Consider the following 24236-nt stretch of genomic DNA (forward strand, 5'->3'; position numbering starts at 1 on the left):
GCTGTGTTGAGTCCCAGTTAATGCACAGAACTCTAATATAAATCAAATGAATAAGATAGCATTTGCATAGTTTTTAATCTCATTTTGCCAGTTATACCCATCCCAGTTTTTACAGTAGTAACATGGGTTCTTTTTCCTTTCTATTTTGTTTTGTTTTCTTTTAGTGTGCTGTCAAAGCCTTATTTGACTACAAGGCTCAACGAGAGGATGAACTCACCTTCACCAAAAATGCTGTGATCCAGAATGTCGAAAAACAGGAGGGAGGCTGGTAAGCATCCTCAGTTCTTCGGTTGTTGCATTCCTTTTTCATTACCTATTTAAAAGATCTGCTATAGATCTATTTCAAACCGGTTGAAATAGTTTTCTGATTTCCCCAATTCTATAAGCCTCATTATTCAGTCTCCTTTGCTGTCTCTCCTGATTCTTGGAATTATAAAAAAAAAGGGTATAATTTTTCATTTCACACTTTCCTTCCTTGTGACTATGCAGCTCTTTGGCAATGGTATATGTTTCCTGGCTCAATATTTGCTGTTTAATATTAATACAACCCCCTTGTTGCATCAGCTCCACTGGCTGCCAGACTGCTACCAAGCAGAATTTAAAGTGCTGGCTTTAGCCTATAAATCCCTAAACAGTTCCGGTCCAGCTTACCTGTCCGAACGCATCTCCCTTTATGAGCCAGCTAGAACACTAAGATCTGCTAGGGAGGTCCTGATCTCGGTCCTGCTCTCGGTCCTGTCAGTGTCGCAGGTGCAATTGGTGGAGACAAGAGACAGGGCCTTCTCGGTGGTGACCCCTTGGCTGTGGAACTCCCTCCCCATTGAGACTAGATTGGCCCTCTCCCTCTTAGCATTTAGGAAACAACTTAAGACCTGGTTGTTCAAGAAGGCATTTGATGAATGACAGGAGTATGGAAATCTTAAGTAGTTAAAGATAACCTTGGGATCAATGTAAGACCTAAATGTTTTATGTTGTGTTTGTGATTGTTGCTTATTGTTTTCAAGAGACAGAGCGATTTGGTAATAGATATTGTTTTTCTAGGAATGATAGGCTAGAAATTTTTGTACCCTTTTCTCCATTCCTTTACATTAGAAGGCAAGATGCAATTCCTGTTCTTCTATTGATGTGTCCTCAGCTGCTTAAAATAACCAATTTATATTTTGATGATAGAATTTCTGTTTTCTTGCTAATGATCATATTGATTGTATTTTGATACGTTGTATGTACAGCTTTGCATATGTGACTGTTTGTTTCTGCCAGGTGGAGAGGAGACTATGGGGGCAAGAAGCAGCTCTGGTTTCCATCTAACTACGTAGAAGAAATAACTAGCCCAACTGGCCTGGAGCCGGAGAGGGAGGTGAGCATTTGAGCATTCATTCTGGAAAGTGTGGGAATAAAGAGCCTCAAAACTTTAGTCTTCTGTTTGTGGAGGGACTCAGTATTTTGATGTTGAAGTAAGCTCCTTTGATTATCTAAGGGGTAACCTTCTCCCATATGAACTTATCCATCTGTTAAAATCTCTCCTATAATATCTTGAATTGGATTTGGTTGTGATATGGGATAAGATATTCCTTCAGGAACCCGTTCTTGGAAGAGCCCTGCCTTGTCTGCCCTCTGGTTGCCTTCTGGCACTGCCTTAAGACTTTGTTTGCATCATGCAGTTCACCTGTCAGGTTATTACATTTTTAATCTCTCTGGCAGGTTAATTTAATTTTGGAGGCTCTGACTCTTTTGCTTATTAGAAATGATTACCGTTATATCATTGGCTCTCTTTATATTATAATGCCTTCCATGGATATTTGCTACAGCAAATAGAAATGACTTAAATTTAACAATCATAAACATAATTAAATTTTGTGGTATTGCAAGGAGGTGTTGATGTATGATTTGACCCTGCATATACTAAGACCGTAGGATCAAGTCACAGGGGCCTCATCACACTAGAGAAAAAATCCACTTAAAATCCTGTTTCTGCCTCCTGCAGAATTCTGGGGTTTGTAGTTTAGGGAGGAGCCTTTAACAGCCTCACTAAACTACAAACCCCAGAATTCTTCAGAAGGCAGAAACCCGATTTTAAGTGGATTTTTTTTCTAGTGTGATGAAGTGGACAGAGTTACAAGTTCCCTTTTCACTTCTTCCTAGTGAGCAAAGAGCAGAGATCATTTAAAGCCCAGTAGGGTTTTTTTTAATGCCAAAAAGCTGAGGTTTGCACACCAGGAAGGTTTTGTAGAAACAGAAGCACTTCATGGAACTGAGTTTGGGGTTTGCAGACTTGGAATTGTTGCATTGCGGCTGACCATTGAGAAGACATGCATAAAATTGATCAGTACTTGATTGGGAAAATATCCATATTGATAAGCTTGACTCCTGGCTCCTATGAACCTTCCCAAATAGAAATTCTGGAACATGGCCATACAGCCCAAAAAACACTCACAGCAACCCAGTGATTTCAGCCATGAAAGTCTTCAACAATACATTAATTCTGTTTTGAGTTGGAAAAATTCTAAATTAAATTCAGTATTTTCTAATACTGTTTTTCATTAAGACTGGGTAAATCTGTTACACATATTCTGTATTTTAATTTATTAATGATAGTTTGTGTTGTGTGCCTTCAAGTCATTTCTGACTTAAGGCAAACTTATCCCCATTTTAAAGGCAAGATTTGTTCAGAGAGAGTTATCCGTTGCCTTCCTTTGCGGCTGAGAGATTGTGACTTGTTCAGAGCTTGGCATAATAAAAACTCTGGACATTTTTGTGATATTAAGTGACAAGGCATCATAAACCAATACTTCAATACATTGTAAATAAAGTATTCACATTTGGTATGAGGGCTGTGAATGTTTTGACTGATTAGTGAAAGAGCTACACACTAGATACTGGCAAACAGGATCAGAGCTGGAAAAGAGATTATAAAAAAAGCAGAGGAGCTGTGAGTAAAGCATGGAAAGATATTTTGGCATGTGTGTAATTTTACACAAATTTAATTCAGAATGCATGATGTGTTACTGTCCATCCAGATAGTCTAATGTACTGTAAACTTGCTTGCAGCAACAGCTAGATGAAAACAGTCCCCTGGGAGACATGCTTGGTGGGGTCCTTGAAGTACCAGCCTGCCAGATTGGTAAGTAGGTAGAGAACCAACAAGATATGAACATTTTTTATTCCACCCACACATGAGCTTGTGGGGTTTCCCAGTTAGTAATGATTAGAGATACAAGTTTGTTTTGCTGTGTTATGTTCCCATTTCAAATGCATCTTTGGCTTGTCAGCTCTGCTGGCAGTTAGATCCATGTGCAAATATTGGATTCAGATGTTCTGTGGATCTGACTGTTGGGCAAGATCCATAAAACAGTAATTCACTGATAATATTCACACAGAAAGTTATATCACTCTCCTCTTTTTCTTTGCAGCTATCCGTCCTGAAGGAAAGAACAACCGTATGTTTGTGTTCTCTATCAGTATGGCTTCTGGACCACGGTTGTCCCTGGATGTTGCTGCTAACTCACATGAGGAGTTGTTAGATTGGGTAAAGAAGATCCGAGAGGCAGCCCAAACTGCTGATGCTAGAGTAAGATACCGCTTTATAGAATCATAGAATTGGAAGAGACCATAAGAGCCATCCAGTCCATCCCCCTGACATGCAGGAACACTCAATAAAAGCACCCTTGACAGATGGCCATCCAGCCTCTACCTAAAAACCTCTAGAGAAGGAAACTCCTTGACACGCCAAGGCAGCATATTCTACTGCTGAACAGTTCTTACCAGAAGGAAGCTTTCTCTTCCTCAGGATTTCTCAAAGTCTGCTCCAGATGTGTTGGGCTTCAACTCCCAGAAATCCCAGCCAACTTACCAGCTGTTAGGAATTGTGGGAGCTGAAGTACAACACATCTGGAGGAACAGAGTTTTGATCAAATAATCAAGAGTTGAGGAAACAAGGAGGAACCTATGATAATTGTTCTCTGATGATTGTATAAAGAGCTTAAATACTCTTTTCTCCTAAGATTTGGACTTGAAAGGATAAACTGGTTATATAGAGTTAAACTGGAGTATATGTGTATTCTAGCATTGCAGTAGTTGGATGCCACTCAGACTCCACCCTAAGCAATCATGAAATTTTGTTATTTAGAATTCTCTCCTAGGAAGCTCTAGAGCTGTAATTTAGGTGCATGTTCAGCAGAAAACTCTAGCAGAAAATTCGGAATATCTATTCCCAGATTCTCATCAATCTCAAATGGAGTCATGAGGGTTTAAATGATATCAAAGGAATCTAACTGCATAGTGCATATACATTCACCATTTGAGTCTTGTTTTGATTTTTTTTTTTTTGTAAACCAAGAATCCTACCTCATCAAAACTATAAAGAAATACACAACTGGAAGATATTTTGTTAACATGTTCATGGTAGTAGAGATCCAAAATTCAGGTAGCATTTGGCAGCAATGCCAAATATTTATCCCATCAAGATAATCCAGCATGGGAAATTTGTGCACCTATACAACATGCACATCTTCACCATCCTGACTAGATTTGAATAAAAAGGCTGAGAGTAGTCAGTTTTTAAGTTCTATCTTACAGGTTCAATAGTAGGCACAGAAGCCCAGACTGTTGTGTCTCTGCTGCAAAATAAGTTAAGTGCGATCTGTAAATGAAAACTGGCACCTGTAAATTCATTGTATAAATGAAACATTTCCAGCTGCTGCTGTTTTTCCCAAACCACTTTGCTTCATGCGGTCTTTCCCATTTGGCATGGCACAGGCACAGCTGGGAACCTCCACTGGAATATAAATAGCTTCAGAGGAGGAAGTGGAAAGGTGGATTAAGCATTCTGCCTGACTGTCACTTCCTCCCTGTTGTTACTTCAAAGCAGAAAAGCAGTAGCCAGCATTCCTAGATTGTTTGTTGAAATAGATGGACAAAAACATGTGGGCTCTCCAAGCCATTAGAAAGTTCTGTTGTTCTGTTGTTACACATTTCTGATCCCTGAATATTGGTTCTACAATCATGTTTGTGGCTGTATTGTGGTGTATTACTTTATTGTGATATTTTGGGAGGTGGGAGTTTGTGTTTTCAGTCCTTTCTGTGCCATGAATCTGACTGGGAGAATGTGAGCTGATCAGTCTTTCTCAATGTGACCTATCTCATAAGTTTGTGGAAGGGGTACAGGATAGAAATGTAGCTAACATATAAATAATTACGATAATAAATGTTGTTGTTTTCCCTCTTCCCTTGGCAGCTCTCCGAAGGGAAGATGATGGAGAGGAGGAAGAAAATAGCTCTGGAACTTTCTGAACTAGTAATTTACTGCCGTCCTGTTCCCTTTGATGAAGAGAGTAAGTGCAGATTTCATCTAGCATATTGTTAACTCTGTGCAATAACATGTAGGGCCTAAGTATCCTAAAGGCACAGATCCTCTCTGATCTTAGAAGATGGAGAAGTCTTAGCTCTAGTTTAGTGGTTCTCAACCTGTGGGTCCCCAGGTGTTTTGGCCTACAACTCCTAGAAATCCCAGCCAGTTTACCAGCTGTTAGGTTTTCTGGGAGTTGGAGGCCAAAACATCTGGGTACCCACAGGTTGAGAACCACTGCTCTAGTTAGTACTTGGATGGGAGACTGCCATCAAATACCAGATGCTGTAAACCAGTGGTTCTCAACCTGTGGGTCCCCAGATGTTTTAGCCTTCAACTTCCAGAAATCCTAACAGCTGGTAAACTGGCTGGGATTTCTGGGAGTTGTAGGACAAAACACCTGGGAACCTACTGCTGTATTCTGTATTTCATAGGAAGAAACTGGCAAACTGACATTTTCCTTGATTGAGAAAATCCTATGAAATTACAAGGCACCAGAAGTCAAAAAGTGATATGAAGATATGAATACTTGCACAGAAACATACACAAGCACATTCATTGAATTATTGTATGGCTAGAGTTGGTTATCAAAGGAGGTAGTATAGCCAGGCAAATTGAACCAGAAGGGTTAAGAGTCCTAAACTAGGCAAAATATCAGGGCTTATTACTAAAGCACTCAGTTGAAAATTACCATTATTGAAAAATGAGCAAAAAATACAAAGATGACCACAAGACATGTCAGAAATGTGTGGACATCATGAATGCAGATGGAAGCGCTAATCCCAGCAACCTGATATTCAGGAACACCTTTTCAGGACTTTCTAATCTATCACTGAGATTTGAAGAGAAATCTACAGAATTGAAACATTAGGACTGAAACCTGTGGACATATTCCTGCCCTTTATAGAATTGCACTCGTTCACATTTAAGTGAATAGTATGTACAGTTTCATGTTGACTTTATAATGTTAGAATTGTCCCTGGATATCTAAAGTTACCGGACTGGTTAGACATTATTATCTTTTCTACAGAAGCAACAGGCTTGTCTTGGTTTTGTTGTGGGTGAATGTTTTTTCTCCATACGATTCTCTGGCCCATATAATTGTCTGCCTCTTTTCTCCCATAGAAATTGGCACAGATAGGGCTTGTTACAGGGACATGTCCTCCTTCCCTGAAACCAAGGCAGAAAAATATGTCAACAAGATCAAAGGCAAGAGATTTCTGCAGTACAACCGGTTACAGCTTTCCCGCATCTATCCAAAAGGACAGCGTCTTGACTCCTCCAACTATGACCCCCTTCCTATGTGGATCTGTGGTAGCCAGTTGGTGGCGCTCAACTTTCAGACACCAGGTGAAACCCATCTTTCCATGATAAAATCTTTATAGTATAATTCATTTTAATCTGCCTACAATCGGTACATAATGATTTGAAATCTAACAACTCAAATTTGAGAATTTTCATTGGTAACTAATACCTTACTATGTTGCTGATAATGCTAATGAGAAGAATAAATATCTTCACAGGTTGAAAAAGTATATCTTGGTGCTAAAGTACGCCTTTCTTTTGTTGTATGCCTTATAATGGCTTCTACCTTGTGGTGAATCTAAGGCAAACTTAACATGGGGTTTTCTTGGTAAGATTTAGTCAGAGGAGGTTTGTCTTTGCCTTCCTCTGAGGTTGAGAGAGTGTGACATGCCCAAAGCCATCCTGTGGATTCACAGAAATAATGTGTTAAGGGTTTTATGAACTGACCAACTAGTAAGGAACAGTTCAAAGGAAGTTCTGATTTGCGGTAAGCGCCTAATTCAAACATAAGTGCTGTTGTCCTGAGTTGCATTATTAATAATCAGCTGGAACTGTCCTACATCAAAATGTATCTTCTTCTTTTTTTTACAGACAAGCCAATGCAGATGAATCAGGCTCTGTTCATGTCTGGAGGCCGATGTGGCTTCGTGTTGCAACCAAGCAACATGCGGGATGACATCTTTGATCCCTTTGACAAGAACACTCTGCGGGGAATGGAGCCGCTTTCTGTTTCCATTGAGGTTTGTATTTATCTGAGTGCCTGCTTCAATGAAAGCTTGTCTTGGCTTTGTTGTGGGTGAATATTTCTGTCACTCCCTCCAACTAGGAGCATCAAAAGATTGTCACATTACACTGTGGCAAGATGTCTGTAATGTGTTTTTGGGTACGAACAACTCTGTTTCACATTATGGTGTGAATCCTTACAAATTTCAGATTGCCAAAAAGTTATATAGGAAACTGCATAGATGACTACATTTCTGAACTAATTTCTTCTCTGCTTGGATTTACATGCAGTCCCCAAGTTACAAATGTTGGACTTACAAATGACACATAGTTAAGAACAGGGATGAGACAACAGGAACAGAAAGAAATCTACCTCTCAGAAGAGAAATTCTTGAAATAGTTATTATGTGGAAAAGGTGTCTCCACTGAAACTTTATCACCAATCCTTGTTTCCACAACAACCCAGTTTTTTCGAAATCCAATTATCATAGGGATAGAAAGTGAAGAGGGGCACAGACAGCAGAACAAGCACCACAGGGATTCCTTATTCTATTTTTTTTCATGTCAGGAGTGACTTGAAAAACTGAACATCACTTCTGGTGTGAGAGAATTGGCCGTCTGTAAGGTTGTTGCCCAGGGACACCCGGATGTTTTGATGTTTGACCATCCTTGTGGGATCATGTCCCCACATGGAAAGCAAAGTGTGTGTGTGTGTGTATGTAAATGAACCAGTGCTTGGCTCCTGTGTCGGACTGGATGAGGGCTAACAACTGGCTGCCGGTCCACTTCCGAGCACAATTCAAAGTGCTGGTCTTGGCCTGTAAAGCCCTATATGGTTCTGGCCCAGCTTACCTATCCAAACGTATCTCCCTCTATGTTCCACCTCGTGATTTAAGATCTGCTGGGGAGGCCCTGCTCTCAGTCCCAGCGGCCTCGCAAATGCGTCTGGTGGGGACAAGGGACAGGGTCTTCTCGGTGGTGACCCCCCGCTTGTGGAATTCACTCCCCAGCGAGATTAGATTGGCGTCCTCCCTCCTTTCCTTCAGGGAAAAACTAAAATCGTGGTTCTGGAACCAGGCCTTTGGCTAGTGGATGCAAAGCACTTTGAACATGGAATTGGACCTGATGACTGTTACGATAATTGGAAACAAATATGTGATTATGTGATTGTGTGGTGATAGAATTGTTACTGTTCTTAACTTTTCATGTATTTACGGTTTTCTACTGGTGTTATTGATATTGTGGCATCGAATTGCTGCCTATGTTAGCCGCTCTGAGTCCCCCCTCAGGGGTTGAGAAGGGCGGGGTAAAAATGCTGTAAATAAATAAATAAATAAATATGGCTGGCATCACACTTTTAAAAGTACCTGTTCTGACTTACATACACATTCAACTTAAGAACAAACATACAGAACCAATCTTGTTTGTAACTTGGAGACTGCCTGTATACTAAACCATAATTTAGTATTCTTGCAGGGGCAGAATTATAGAGTTGGAATGGATTCCAAGGGTCACCTACCAGATTCACAATAAATATCCATCCAGCTTCTGTTTAAAAACCTCCACAAAAGGAATTACTCAGATGTCGGTATTCATTTTCCATTACCCTTCATTATGTTTTCTACATGTAGATTTCAAAGATGTTTACACGTACTGTGTATGAGATATATGGTATATATGCATTGTAGAATATTGAGATATTTAGTGAAAAAAATGTTTTAATAATGCACATAACAGAAATCATAATCCTTTGCATACCTACACAGAAGTAAGTTTCACAGTGTTTACTATGGCTGACTCCCACGTGAGTGGATATAGGCTTTCTACCTAAGTGTATTTTTGGACACCATTAATAGCCTGGAAGAACAATCCAATTTGACCATGGTACCTTTCTTGCAATAATCAAAATACTTGTAAGTTAGGGCTTACTATCTGAATTGAGAACAGTTTATCAAGAACAGACACTTTTGCCTCTGATATGGCCATGAGATATGTCCCGTTTAGCCAGGGACATCACTTGGCTAATTTGCTATGTTTGGATAACTTATTACAACATTTGAATGTGAAAGAAAGCATTATGTAACAGGAGCTACTTTGTGAAGAATTTAAAACACTCCTGATTCATTCCTCTATCATATAGCTGGGAATAACCTTCTCTCTTAGACCTTGGAGCGGCTGTCAAATAATGTACACTGCGCTAAAGCATATGAAACTATTGTATAAATTTTCATATGAATATTATAAAGTACTGAGTGAGCTAAAGTTGTGATTTCACTCAAATTACAGCATATTGAATAGTAATTATATTGTCTTCCTGAGGAATGGTACATTTTGGGACCAATTTGTTAAGTAAACTTCTAGAGATGGAAGCCAATCAGCACTACAACTTAGCCAGATTCTATCTGGAATATTTATTTTCTTAATTAATTTTCCATCTTTCTCTCAATATGAAAAAATTTAATGAGAGAAGACATCCACTGCAATTCTTGTGAGCAAACAATTCACTGAGGGAGAAATTTGGCAAAATATACTCTTCTGCCACCCACAGATTGTTTCCTCCACTCAGAAATTCCTTGTTTTGAACTTTGTGCTGTACTTGGCTAGGTTTTAAACCACAGTCCTTTACTGTAAGTTACAAAACCAGGAAGCAAAGGACAGAGTGATTTGTTGTGTCTCTTTTGATGCCTACAAGTTATCCCATAACTCAAGAATATAAAATAGAAATGAATTCTAAGCAGGGGCAATTTTGGCAACAGATAAAGGGAGTTCAAACGGCTTTGCATATCTATTTAGCAGAGGATGTAGTAATAGTGCAATTTTGTCTCTTTTGCTTGCCTTTGGTAGGTCCTTGGGGCTCGGCATTTGCCCAAAAATGGAAGAGGAATTGTTTGTCCATTTGTAGAGGTTGAGGTTGCTGGAACAGAGTATGATAATGCAAAGCAGAAGACTGAGATGGTGGGTGAGTACCTTGACCTATTATCCAGAATTTGGATGGGATGCAAAATGTGGCATTGTCATTTGTATCTTTCAGCTTAGGAAGGTCACATTGAAACATGCATGCCCAAATACATACACAGACAAACACATTTTATAAACGAATCTGTCTTTCATCTGATGGGTAGGTATTGATCATTACTCACTTCAATCCGACCTCTGCTACTTTTCTCAGGTATTCCAATGTTCATGTGTGAAGATAATGTCTGCAAAGGTACCTTTGCAAGCCTCAAATGTTCAGTGGGATCTTTCAAGTGGAGGGTGTCTTTCCTGTTCACAGAATTAATACAACAAATTCTAGGTAGAAAGAGTAACTGCTTTCTACTTTGAAGTTATGTGCGGCAGCTGCAGGGATATGAACTGTGAATTGTTTGAACATGTACTTGGAGATATGAAATTAGTGAGGTGCTATTCTTTTTTGTGCCAAACAACTGATTAAATTTAATGCAGACTGAAGTTACACTGAGATTGTGTATAAATATCTTACATGTCGTAGAAAAAGTAGTTTGATTTTGAAGTTAGTCATCATAGTCATCTTTTGCACGTATTGCAGCCTCTCCCCATTCAATTAGAATATATATCAATTTGGCTTATATATGTTCACTTCCTCTTATGTTGGGAAACCTGTTCCTCACTTGCCCTCAGATTATGAACAACCCATAATGTAGTTTTCCATGTTAGCATACATTTACATCTCGCATTCGTGGGTTTTGGGGAAAGTTGCTTTTTTCAGTAGAACTCCCAAAATCCCCCAGCCAACATGGACACCATTGATACCTAGCCAACATGGACACTGCTGGGAGATATTAGCAGCTATAGTTCCACTTCCCCAAAAAAAGAAGGGGGAAGAGGGGGGGTTGGGAGGAGGAAGAAGAAGAACAAAGAAGAAGAAGAATGGGAGGAGTAAGAGGAAACAAGAAAACCCAGCTTTGGTTGTAGTAGTCTTCCTTTACTTTCCAACCCAAGCCTTCATTGATTAAACCTTTCTTCTCAAATTGTGACTTGAGAAATGTTTGTTCTCATGTAAAATTTCAGTAAAGAAAGAATACTTTGTCTTGAAGCTAAATAGACTTGCATAATCAAGCCACCCTGCTTCCAATCCTCACCCCATCAATACTAAGAGTTGAGATGGATCACGGACTATGAATTGGCGAACATTGACCACAAGATGATTTTATTGCTGCTAGTATATTGTTTGACTGTTTTAATTAGTTATAATTGTTGACATTATATGGTAAATTTGTGTATTGTATATTGTACTGTATTTTGTGAATTGTTAGGCATCGCATTGTGCCTTTTTGTAAGCCGCCCTGAGTCCCCGCTAGGGGGTTGAGAAGGGCGAGGTAGAAGCACTCCAAGTAAATAAATAAATAAATAAATAAATCTGGAATATTAGTAGTGTGTTTTTAGCATTAAATGAAAGAGGAGGATTGTGACAAGCTTGACATATTTGAAAAGGTTGCCCTGAAAGTCAGTTTTCAAAGCATTTTTCTACCAGTATTAAAAAAACTCTCTAAAATCAGGACAGTAAATAAAGAGCAACACTCAAAAAACCGGGGAATTCCAAACAAGAATCAATCAGGGCCAGTTAACACCTCCCAACAAAAGATTCCCCAGACAATAGTCAGGCAGGCTTTGAAGCTGCAAAGCCATTAAATGCTAATCAAGGTGGCAAATTGCAACATTTGCAGTTGCCTCAAGCAGACAAGAGGTTTTTTTCCCCCACTCTGGACATTCCATAGATATATGAATCTGACTTGCCGGGTTTCCAACAAACCCCTCAACTTCTGAGGATGCCTGCCATAGATGTGGGTGAAATGTCAGGAGAGAATGCTTCTAGAACATGGCCCTATAGCCCGGAAAACTCACAGCAACCCAGTGGTTCCGGCCATGAAACAAATTTCAAACAAAAGAATACTGAGGCATCCTAAGGTCTTGACTTTGGCTTAAACTTGCTGCTGTTTAAATTATCAACTGCTCTGTCTTATATTAAAAATGCAAATCAAATAATTATTTTTGTTTAATATAGTGGATAATGGCCTGAACCCTGCCTGGCCCCAGAAGTCATTTCAGTTCCATATTCACAACCCAGAATTTGCCTTTCTGCGCTTTGTGGTATATGAAGAAGATATGTTCAGTGACCAGAATTTCTTAGCTCAGGCTACATTCCTGGTGAAAGGCCTAAAGACAGGTATGTATGGGACAGACCCTCCCTCCTCCTCCTTCCCTGAACATTGCACTGCAACAAATGTTTCCTATTTGGTAAGAAACAAAAACATACTGACAGAATGCTAGGTCAAGTAGGGACATGGCATCTTAATGACCCCAAACCTCCTGCTTTTTGAATCTTTGTAAAATTCATAGAATTGTAGACTTAGATGGGGCCACAAGATTCATCTAGTACAACTTTGTATCACTTTAGTAATGAAGCACTAAAGCAATCCCTGAATGATGGGCATCCAAGCTATGTTTAAAAACCTCCACTTACCACCTTCCAGTGTTGTGCTTTTCATTATTAAACAGCTATTGCTGTCAGGAGCTTCTTCCCAATGTTTTGACAGAATCTTCTTGAATTCACTAGTTTTGGGTCATTTCCTCTGATTAATATGTTTTTTCAGGTCCTTTAGGAACTCTGTTTGGTTTCTTTTAGGATACCGTTCTGTGCCTTTGAAGAACAATTACAGTGAGGACCTGGAACTGGCTTCTTTGCTGGTTAAAATTGATATCATCCCTGGAAAAGTAAGTTTGATATCCTTGACAACTGTCTTGTCATGATTTCAAGATCAGGAGAAATCTGTGTGGAATGAAATTAGAAGGCCTGGGGGGGGGGGGGGGGGAGAGTCTACTATGATCTTTGTAAAATTGTGTGAATCAGGTTGAAATTGACCATTGAAAGCTGTAAAATTAAATTATTGGAGGGTGGCATGAGCAACATGATTGGTCCTCAATAAAAGGAGGTCAATTTAGGGCAGGGCTTTAGCACAGCTTGTAAATCACCAGCAATGATAAGATCTACCAATCAAAAGGTTCCCAGTTCAAGCCTCAAGTCAGCATGAGCTCCTGACTGTCAGACCAGCTTACTGTTTACCTAAGCAGTTTGAAAACAGCTTGAGCTGTAAATAAAGAAATTCTCAACCTGTGGGTCTCCAGATGCTTTGGCCTTCAATTCCCAGAAATCCTAACAGCTGGCAAACTGGCTGAGATTTCTGCGAGTTGTAGGCCAAAACACCTGGGGACCCACAGGTTGAGAACTACTTCACTAAAACAAGTGGGGGAGATATTTTACGACACCATAAAGAAAATATATCAGAAAATGTTCAGCGATCAAAAGGAAGGAGGAAATCCTGATGGCTCTTCGTCATGGAGGATGGAGCAACAGCACCCTCCTGTGGCTGGATTTGAGCACAACCTCCAAGGCACCAGAAAGCTGGATGTCGACGCAACATACCTCTTTTCAATTCTTTCTGTCTCTTTCAACCCTCTTACAAGCTTTTGTACAGAATTTTAAATTATTCAAAACAAAATTGAATATTTGCTGTGTATGTGTACAATTATCTGCCCTTTTTTTCTGGCTCCTTGGAAGTTGTGCTCGAATTTTCTGTTGCCTGAGGCAGCTGCTTCACTCTGGATATTTTCAAGGAGGTATCCTTGGCTTGAAGAAAATCAATTCTTCTGTTTTCAATCCTGAAGCTGGAGAATGGTGAAGTTAGCCCCTTTGGGGCTTCAGCTTTCCGAGAGAGGTCCATGGATTCTCCAAGTCAGCTCATGGCCGGACGAGGCAGAGAAGGCTCCTTTGAGACCCGATATCAGCAGCCATTTGAAGACTTTCGATTATCACAGGAGCAGTTAGCAGACCACTTTGACAATCGAGACAGAAGGTACATTTCTTAAGATTTTGATTATCCAAGTACTCCAGGTCACAAATCAATATTGTACAAATAAGGATAGTATTAGATCATTTTGTTTTCCATTCCAGTCCTTTTGGAATACAGGTTGCAGGTAATATCTATATCTTGAGGAACTAAACATGCTGCACTAGAATCTTTGGAAGACGTCTGATAAACACTAGGCAGCCAGAATATAATTTCTCATTCTGTTTTGGGAGAACAGTTAATTTTACTAGAACAACAATATTCTATTTGGTAGAAAATACTTACTCTTCCATTCTTCTTCCTCCAAAAGCTGGCCAATTTTGTCAGAATGAGAAATAACCCCCCCCCCCCCCCCCAAACACACACATCCGTTTTGAGCTCCCTTGAGACTTAATGATCAGTGTTTAGTGCAGCTGTAGTAAATGTTTCTGTGTCCGTAAAATAAACTATATAGAGAGGGAGGGAGCAGTTCACTGTTAAAGGATGTGTACAGTTCAGAAGGCAAGAACAGCAGCAACAAAATACGTCTACCTTATTTTCCTAAAATACTTTAGATCTCCTTACAGCCTTTGAAGCCTGCAAAACACCAGTTGGCAGATGATGGGAACACAATGCTTCATTCAGTTGTAGGTTTTGAGTGAAGCAGGCTTTTATGGTGAATGGGTTTTGAGGAGCTTTGCCCTCCTCTGTCACTGAAGATAACAAAGCCATCATAGTTCAATAAAGAAAGCAACAGTATCAAAAGAATGAATCAAATCTTAAATAGGGAAGACAACCCACTGCCATATTGTACATCTTATAGCGTTTTCCCCTCCCACTGAAGTCCACAGATTAAAAGACCATTTTGCTGTAATAGCTTGTATGTGACCATGGCAGTTATAGGCTAAAATCCTACATTGGCCTGGTTGAACATAATGCCCCAGCAGTTTATTTACACCCCATTTTCCCTTTACCACAATAATCATTTCCACACCAAAGCACCCCCCCCCCCCAAAGCCAGTTAATGGCCATGTGTATGACCAGCCAATATTTTGTTCCTTCTCCTAGTTACAGAATAATAGATTAATGCTACTTCGGTGTCCCATGTTTTCCTCTAATTATCTAGGGCAGTGGTTCCCAACCTTACAGACAAGAACTAAAATATGGTCTGCAACCTCAGTGTTACTATACCTTTGCAACAAAATCAACTGGTCTTGCAAAACCAGTTGGCTTATTGAATATGGTTTTCTGTGGGCAAGCAGATGGTAACTACTAGATGGTATATGTTCTGTATCAGAAACTAGAGCTGATGTGGTCTATCCAATGAAATTTTGTGAATCAGCACCCCAAATAACCAAACAAAATATAAAGTTGACCAAAAACCAATTCGTAACCCTTTTGGTACTAATGTTGGAGTGTGGTCCCTGGTCAAAAAAAAGGTTGGGAACCACTGATCTAGGGGAATACACTGGTATGGAGAAGGTTAGTTGCACAGAAGGGGAGACATTGTGCAAGGAGGTACCTGAATACCTTCTTGCATAGCAGCCTAAAAAGCACATGCACAATCACAAAAGGATATATCACCAGCAGCATATATCATAAACAGAACACACAATCTTCATGGAGGTTATAAATGGGCACTCCATGCAGTCATGCCAGCCACATGACCTTGGAGGTGTCTACGGACAATGCTGGCTCTTCGGCTTGGAAATGGAGATGAGCACCACACCCCAGAGTCAGACATGACTGGACTTAATGTCAGGGGACCACCTTTACCTTTACCTTTACCTTCCCATTATGTAAATGGGTTATAAATGTCACTTCCCAATTGGTTCTATCATAAAAACATGGGGAGAATTTATTAAACTGCGAATACTTTCTGTTGCCTGAGGCAACTGCTTCACTCTGGCTATTGTACAAATTGTATGAATTGTACAAATTGAATAACCCTGAAGCACATTTTGCTACTGCTTTTCAATGAATATCTCATAGAGTCTCAACCAATTCAACATAGTTTGTGGCAGCCACAAAAACAAAGTTTCTGGAATATAACAACTACTTTCAAAGTAAATACCACACAATTAAACAGGAAACGACACTTTCAAGCCAGGAACAGATTTATTTTCTAATTTTGTTACACAGTGGTTAGTGTTGAACTTGGGATTTGAACCCTAGTTTTCCTGTCCCAACTTTACCAAAAAGGATAGAAGCATCTGCTATGGGTTGGCCTTTCTCATCCTTATTTCTCAGCCTTTCTAGCCAACAAACTTGCCAAGAATTCAATAGAGCAGACTTTGAGCTCTCAAGCTACAAAGGTTTGGCATTGGTGCTTACTACGCTTCTTGAAGAGAAGAAAATCAGCACAGATTCCTGCTCTGTAGTTGTGGAACAAATTCCCCAAGCACAGTTCCAACTGTAACTTGGCATTTTTGACTCTGTGGGACCACTAGTTTCTTTCCAACCTGTTTTTTGTTTATGATTCCCCGCAGGGCACTTCGAAAGACCCGGGTGAATGGAGATAACCGCCTCTAGCCCGCCCGTTGCCTGCTGTAAAGCACCCTCCAGTGCTTGTGATTCTCACGGATTGCTGTGAACTGGTTTCTATGGAAACGTCACTGCTTTGGCCTACTTTCAGGCAGCTTTTCCAGTTTTTCTTCTGAAGGCTGTTGGAGCGGAGAAATTTTTAAAAGAACCAAACTCCCAAACAGTGGTTTTATTGTCTGGATCATGACCTGCGAGAGAAATTTTAGAAAAAGACACAAGAAAAAAAAAGACTCTCCACACTAAACCAGAAACAAAGAGTGTTGATTGTGTGTTATGTCTTGTCAATATCTGAGGTCAAACACAAATGCCTGTCATTAACTCCTTTCTTCCCCACAACTGTAGTTACTGAGAGGATATAATACCTCAGAGCTGCCTCGCGAAGCAGCTTTCCTTCACTCAGCTAAGAGGACCTGATTTTTTTAATTGTTATATTTGTTATTGTTGTTATTATTAAACCCCATTCATCACAACTTTGGCACAGAAAGTGAGGAGATTGTTCTTTTGGTATTAGAGCACAAGCTTGGTGAAACTTGCCAGGCCCGGTCTCAGTGGCCATCTTCAAGCTATGCAAGGCTTTCAAGTCCGTCTTCATAAAACAAAAGAAATTGTCAGTATTAAGTCAAGTTGTGGAATCCCTTGCTCTTGTATTCTTGGATGGAGCTTGCCTTGTTCAAAAGTACTGTCAAGCCGCCTCCTTCCTTTTAGCAAAACCTTTCTTGGCCAAACTATATGAATCCTTTCCTCCACTGTACAGAAATGATGACTGAGATATTAAATGGACTGCGCGGGGAGAGGACTACCTGAGCCAAAGCCAGCTCTGCCTGAGGTAGAGCTCTTGCCACTGAAATCAGTTTTTGTCTTTATTATTGTACCCTTTGTGTTGAATTTCATCACGGTAATAATTCTAGGGGTATGTGCAGGACAGGAACAGCTTTGGGGGCCAGTATTTTTTTTTAAGAGAGAACCTTTTCCCAGCACAGGCTATCATTTCCAAGCTGTAAAAACTAAGAAGGCTCAGAGATTTCACTCATGTACTTCTTGTTTTGTGGAAGGAGACTTCTACTTGTGGTCAAACAGTATCACTTCTCTAAAGAAGCTTCTTGCCCATGTTTGTGGGGTCAGGACACTGGTAGAAAGGTGTCAACCCACAGTCATGTCTTGCTACCACAGCAAGAGTAAAAGTTGTGCGTCTGCTGCTGTCCTTTGCCTGCCAGAGAAGTGACGCCATTCCATCAACTGGACTACTGAAGACTTCTATTTCAGTTACCAGGCAGAAGGAGAAGTAAATATGCTCCAGCCGCCAAAGGCAAGCTTCAATGTATGTGACAGTATTTACTATATATTGTTTGACTCTTAAGAGGAGCCTAGTCTTGGCCTGACTCCAGCAGCTGTATGGATTGTGTTCAGTTGGCTGGGATGCAACATACTGCACAATAAAGTCCTCATTTTTAGGAGGTCCTTCCTGTGTTTTGTTGGGAGTGGGTTGGGGCAGAAGAGGCGGCAAGATGGGGAAAAGCCCTGGAGGCCAATTGTGTATGTTTATTGGGATCAGGATGTGGAAACTCTTCCTGTCAGAAAATAAAGTTTGACTATGCTGTAGATCAGGGGTGGGCAGATGTGGCTCTATGGAAGTTTTTGGAATCCAACTGTCATATGCCACGGACTTTGCTGCCTAAACTTGGCTCATGAGATGTGTAGGCAAGAAAAAATGGGAGGAGTACCATTTCCCACCCCTTTTCTAAATCTCAACCATATTCATTTCTCAATGAGCACACTGAAAAATTGGAACTGTGTATAGGGCTTATTACTAACCTGTTTATGCTAGGGCAGGATAATTACATCATTGTATGTATGGAATGAAACCAATTTGTTTTTTTAATTAAAAAGAATTAGGTTGAGAAGTGGGTTGCAAATTACTCAATTAATTTAGCTGGATGACACTTTAGTTTCCCTTTGGGCCAATGTGTTGAGATCACAAAACTTGTTCCATATTGTATTTATTTTCTCTACAGTTAAATATCAGATAAGTTTGGTTGAAATGCAAGCGGAAGCAGGACTAGGTTGCTTTGGTCAACTTTGAATTTATAATTGCTCAAGGTTTCTTGCTAAGCCAGGAAGCAGCACAGACTGTTTCATTGTGTGACTACACAGTAAAATTGTTATGTGTTGTGCAGGTAGCCACAGCCATTCCAAGCAGTCATCAATTTCATACATCTCAGGAAACCATCTATTTCCTCTAGTTTCCATTATAATTTGGGCTGTTAAATATTGCTTAGGCTCTTGGGGTCTTCGCCCATTACAGTAATCAATTTCGTACACAACCAGCTCAGATTTAGACTTGTTACTTCATCACACTAGAGAATGAATCCACTTTAAATCCAGTTTCTGCCTCCTGCAGAATTCTGGAACTTGTAGTTTAGTGAGGCTGTTAAATGCTCTTCCCTAAACTACAAACCCCACACTAGAGAATAAATAGTAACAAAGGCTGTGATAACCAGAAACAGGGCCATTATCATAACTCTATTTCCCATCATTGATCACAGGCAGAAGGGGATTGCATTATCCTGCTGCATCCTGATCTCCAACAGAACAGACCTTCCCCATTGCTTGCTGCACCTGTTTGCTGTTAAGTGGTCTGGCCAGGAAATGGTACTCCAGTTATGCATTTGTCACTTAAGTGGGTGATTTAGAATCAGCCAAGAATTCTGAGCCCAGGAATTCAAAGTACAAGAAGTGAATGCAGTTTCTAGTCCTTCCAAACACAATAATCCACTCTTTTTTTAAAAAAGAAAAAAAACCAATTCCTGCCCCATCTAAGTTAGCTTTATTTATTAGTATAATGAGGATTACTAAGGGAATTGTTTGTTTCTGTGAGCCCATAGATCAAGAATTGTCAATCCAGATTTGGCAGTGAGATACTATGATTCCTACAGAAGTTCTACAGAAGACATTATAGCTATGTTTTAAGTATTTGAAAGAATGCAATACTGACGAGGGAACAGGCTTCTTTTATATGGTCCTGGAAACAAGGACTCAGAGCAATGGGTTCAAATTACATATAGGAAAGGAGATTCCACATGAACATTAGGATGAACTTCCTGACCACATTAATTGTTCAAGAGTGGAACTCTCTGCCTTGGAGTGTGGTGGAAGCACCTTCTTTGGAGGCTTGTAAACAGAGGATGGATGGCCATCTGTCCAGGGTGCTTTGATTGTACTTTTCATGCATGGCAGGGGTTGCACTAAATGTCCCCTCTGGTCTCTTCCAACTTTCTGATTCTCTGATATTATAATCAGAACTTGGCCTCCTGACTTTTGTAGACAACATTCCATTATGCACTCTTAACATGCAGCCAAAATACAAAATGGGTGTCTGTTCTCTTTCAGATAATGCAGTTCCATTACAGTAGAGTTTCGCTTATCCAACCTTCACTTATCCAACGTTCTGTATTATCCAACACAATCTGCCTCCCGCCCAAATCCACAGCTGTTTCAATACATTGCAAAGTTTTGGTGTTAAATCCATAAATACAGTTATTATTATATAACGTTACTGTGTATTGAACTTCTTTTTCTGTCGATTTGTTGTAAAACATGATGTTTTGGTGCTTAATTTGTAAAATCATAATGTAATTTGATGTTTAATAGGCTTTTCCTTAACTCCTCCTTATTATCCAACATTTTGCTTATCCAACGTTCTGCCAGCCTGTTTATGTTGGATAAGCGAGATTCTACTGTATTTAGGTTAGGTTCTAATATCACACTTCTCTTCCCCCCTCACCCATCTCACAAAAGAGTCAGTCACTGACCAATGTTTTGTTGTTTTTTTTTCATCACTGTTTATTTAGGAACAAACCAAAAAGGTCTCATTTCACAAAACTGTACAAGCAAGCTCTTCCCACCCTCTTAAGCCACATATACAAAATGAAGGGAAACTTGCATTTCACTTCGCAGAAGTGGCATCACTTTGGGGAATAAAAGCAAGTGCTATCATACCAGGCAAGCACCAGTTGTCTCCAGCTGAAGGGAGAAACTGGCATTTACCCACACTGACAGCTTCAGCCTTTTCCTTTTCTAAAAGTTTTACCAAAAGTACAAAAAGAATCTGACACCGCCCCTCCCCCCGGTAGTTTGTAACTCACCCTATCAAGAAAAAGAAAGGTACAAAACTAGAATGCTACCTTATCAGGCTTGGTGTACTTGCCCACTGCTACCCTTCTTTAAAAAAAGTCCATTTGCTGTTACGCTACAACGAACTTGAGGCAAAATCAATGTTCTATAGTACAATGAAATATGTTATTTACAACAGCTTTGGGAAAATCAAAAGAGCTGAGCAATTTCTTTCACAAGACAATTTTACACAGGGTGAAGAAAAAGCAGAAAAAAACCCTTGATAAATCCATCTTTCAAGAATTTTGAAGATAGTATTAGAGAGAAAAAATCTGAAAGGATTCGTAACTGAACTTCTTGTTTATCCAAGATACAAATTTATCTCTCAAGAAAATGTGGGGGTTTTAAAAATAAAGTCTGTAGGATCTCAACATTTAACATAGTAAGTGCAGCAAATTGCTCTGTCACAGACTGCATGCTTAAGGAAAGCTCTGCCTTCCTTTCCAAAGCCATACAGCTGCTTATTTCAGAGGAATATGTCCTTCCTGGTCAGCATAAGCAGAAGACCTCTTTGCCACTGCAAACAATTCCTCAAATCAGGTGATGTCAAGGAGACGCCCTTGACTTTACTATGAAGGCCCCTATGGCTTCAATTAACAGCTAAGAGGCCTTATAAGCAAGGGTAGCAATAGCCCAACCCAGATGTTGGACTGCCAATTCCCAGGATTATTCATAATTGGTTATGCTGGCTATGGTTTCTGGTACTTGGGAGACAAACAAAGCAGGGCCATATTTTCAGTATTGGATCGCCCAGTGCAGTTTTCCTAACATTAAAGGGTAAAACAATGGGTGGACTTGACTCTCCAATCTCATGATGATAGACATTGATGCAGAGGATCTGTACCTATGATTGTTCCCATATTGTGGCTAAAATCCTAGAGTAGATTCTGCCAATTGTTGAATGGCGAATCAATATGTGTAAATCCCATTTATTAAAGGAGTACAGCAGCTAGCACTAGCAACAAAATTCAGGCCTACGTGTGCTACTTCAAAATTGTTCCTTTCTGACACATAAAAGAATTTATACACACACTAATCCAGTTCTTGAGAGGCTTTGTGCATTGGGGTCTCTTGTCAAATGATAAGTCCTATAGTGCAAGATAACATAGCAGATGAGCTTTGATATATGGTTAGGGGAATCAGACTTGAAACCAAGTTGCACAGAAAAAAAACCTCTAACAGGCCAAGTATTTGCTCAGCTGTGATGGGTTTCTGCTATTTCTTCAGGGTTTTGTTTTGAAAGCCAGCTACTTGGGCCTTTCCATGGAAATGGCGGTGATTTAACCTAAGACCATTCATATGCAAAGGAGCTGTCCACTATATTATGGTTGGTTGCCCACACTGACCTCATCAGTTCAACAGAGACTGTGCAAGAAAATTCTCAGCAGCTTGTGAGGGCTGGGTCCTTTTGCAAAGGGAAGAAAGGGATTCCTTTCCTAGCAGTGTCGATTTGGTCAGTGAGTCTTGGACCCACCAGCCTCATTATTAGGAGTTTTACAATGTGCGGTTTCAATTCTGAAGGGTGTTTAATTGGCTCTCATTTTTTCAAAAAAACAAACAAAACAAAACAAGATTAGCTGGGAAATAGAAACAGATGAAACTTAACATTTCAAGTATGACTAATAAATACCACATGAAGACGCTGTGTGCTTGCAGCTGAACACACTCCAAACACCACTTCTGATCCATTAACATTTTGCATTCTAGTTCAGAATTCCCCATTTTCACATACTTCATTTGCAGCAAATCTATTTAGAAAATGGAAGCACTTTAGGAAGAGGTTAAAGTTTTAAATTTTGACACAACTCCAAGCTCTGTATGTGTGTGTATGCTGTGTCTTGCATCAACAACTCCAGATTCAGATACAGCCCTTAATGGCACTTGCTATGAAGCTGTGCCACCTCATTAAAATGTATTTGATCAGACAGCCATATGGAGGGTCATTGCCATATCAAAGTAGCCTGTGAGCATTACCCGATCAAATAGCTTCGTGAATGCTTTGCAGGCCAGTAAGCAAGCCCTTGTTCTTGTTCATGTTCCCTCTCTCTCTCTCTCACACACACACACACACATACATACACACACACACACACACGTGCACTAACCATAATCCTCTGGACTTCCAACGAGCCTGCCTCCCAACTGGTACATAATTTAAACTATTTTATATTACTGGGTTATATTACTGTATTTTATATTAATTTATAGTCAATAGAGTGCTGGCACTTGTGAATCAGAGCTAGTGTGATGCACCTGCAGTTGTCACCAACATGGTGCCCCTAAGATGTGTTTGCCTAAAACTCCCATGAGACCAAATCAGCACAGCAAGTAGTTCATCACTATGAGAATTGCAGGGCAAGACTTCTGGAGGACACTATGATGGGGAAGCTGGTGTAGTGGATGGAATGCTGACATTGGATTTAGGAGACAAATTCCAAATCAAGCTCATTGGTCAGAAGTGTGAACAAAACAATGTTTTTGGCATATAATTGAAAGGAAGACAACATATATAAACCGCTCCAATTCCTGCAAGGAAGATGGGTACAAATGTAATTGTGCACCTTTGAGTTCTTAGTGACAGCAATGATATGGTTTAGCTAAAATAGGGTTTTACTTGGCATTATTTATTCAAAGGAAATATGTAGACGGAGGGAGTATAACTTCTCCAAGGTTACCCATTGGGTTCTGATGGCCAAGTGGGGATTCAAACCCTAAACTCCTGATATCCAAGCTCAACAGTCAAACCACTAAACTATGCTGGCTTCCCTAAAAAATGTCATGCAAGCTGATAAATATACAAATATACTGAAAACATAGTAATGCAAGCTTACAATTCTTACTCTAATATTTTCCCTCGTATCCTGAAATATGGGGCATATAATGCAGTTTGAAGAATTGGGTAAATATTTCAAGATTTTTTTTTTAAAAAAAATAGCAGCTTATAAATAAGATACCCTTGGTGCCCCAGTAAACCTTTCTCTAAGTGCTTTGTCTATCCACCTGCAATGTTACAGAGCCTAAAACTAACCAAGTTGTATTTCAAACCAGTGTTCCAATATCCTGACAAGATGTTTTACCTCTGATTCTCAAAAGTATTTATTTTTCCAGCTTTAATGTAGAGTCCAGTGGGGATTTAGCACCATGTATCAAGGTATAACACCATTAACCTGAAGGGAATAGGGAAGCATAACTGACTCTCCAAACAAGGGCTGACTAGATTTGTTAAGCTACTTAAAACCGGAAAGCTGCTTTAGACCACCACTGAACAATCTAGTTGAGGATGTTCTGTGCTAAGGTGGCTGTTA

At 39.9% G+C, this 24236-nt stretch overlaps 1 protein-coding gene across 1 annotated transcript in view; it reads left to right on the top strand.

Moving 5' to 3' along the window:
- PLCG1 (phospholipase C gamma 1) overlaps nt 1–18212 on the top strand; it is a 99772-nt gene extending 81560 nt beyond the window's left edge. Inside the window, exons 21-32 of the mRNA XM_060772229.2 lie at nt 165–268; nt 1261–1357; nt 3049–3121; nt 3411–3568; nt 5234–5330; nt 6470–6694; nt 7241–7389; nt 10217–10331; nt 12396–12557; nt 13017–13105; nt 14057–14244; nt 16707–18212. Coding sequence (XP_060628212.1) covers nt 165–268; nt 1261–1357; nt 3049–3121; nt 3411–3568; nt 5234–5330; nt 6470–6694; nt 7241–7389; nt 10217–10331; nt 12396–12557; nt 13017–13105; nt 14057–14244; nt 16707–16749 — 1500 coding nt within the window. The 3' untranslated portion in view covers nt 16750–18212. The remainder of the gene's footprint in view (nt 1–164; nt 269–1260; nt 1358–3048; nt 3122–3410; nt 3569–5233; nt 5331–6469; nt 6695–7240; nt 7390–10216; nt 10332–12395; nt 12558–13016; nt 13106–14056; nt 14245–16706) is intronic.
- Nucleotides 18213–24236: the final 6024 nt, after the last annotated feature.

Source organism: Anolis sagrei, chromosome 4 (assembly GCF_037176765.1).
Source record: "Anolis sagrei isolate rAnoSag1 chromosome 4, rAnoSag1.mat, whole genome shotgun sequence".
Classification (NCBI taxonomy): Eukaryota; Metazoa; Chordata; class Lepidosauria; order Squamata; family Dactyloidae; genus Anolis; species Anolis sagrei.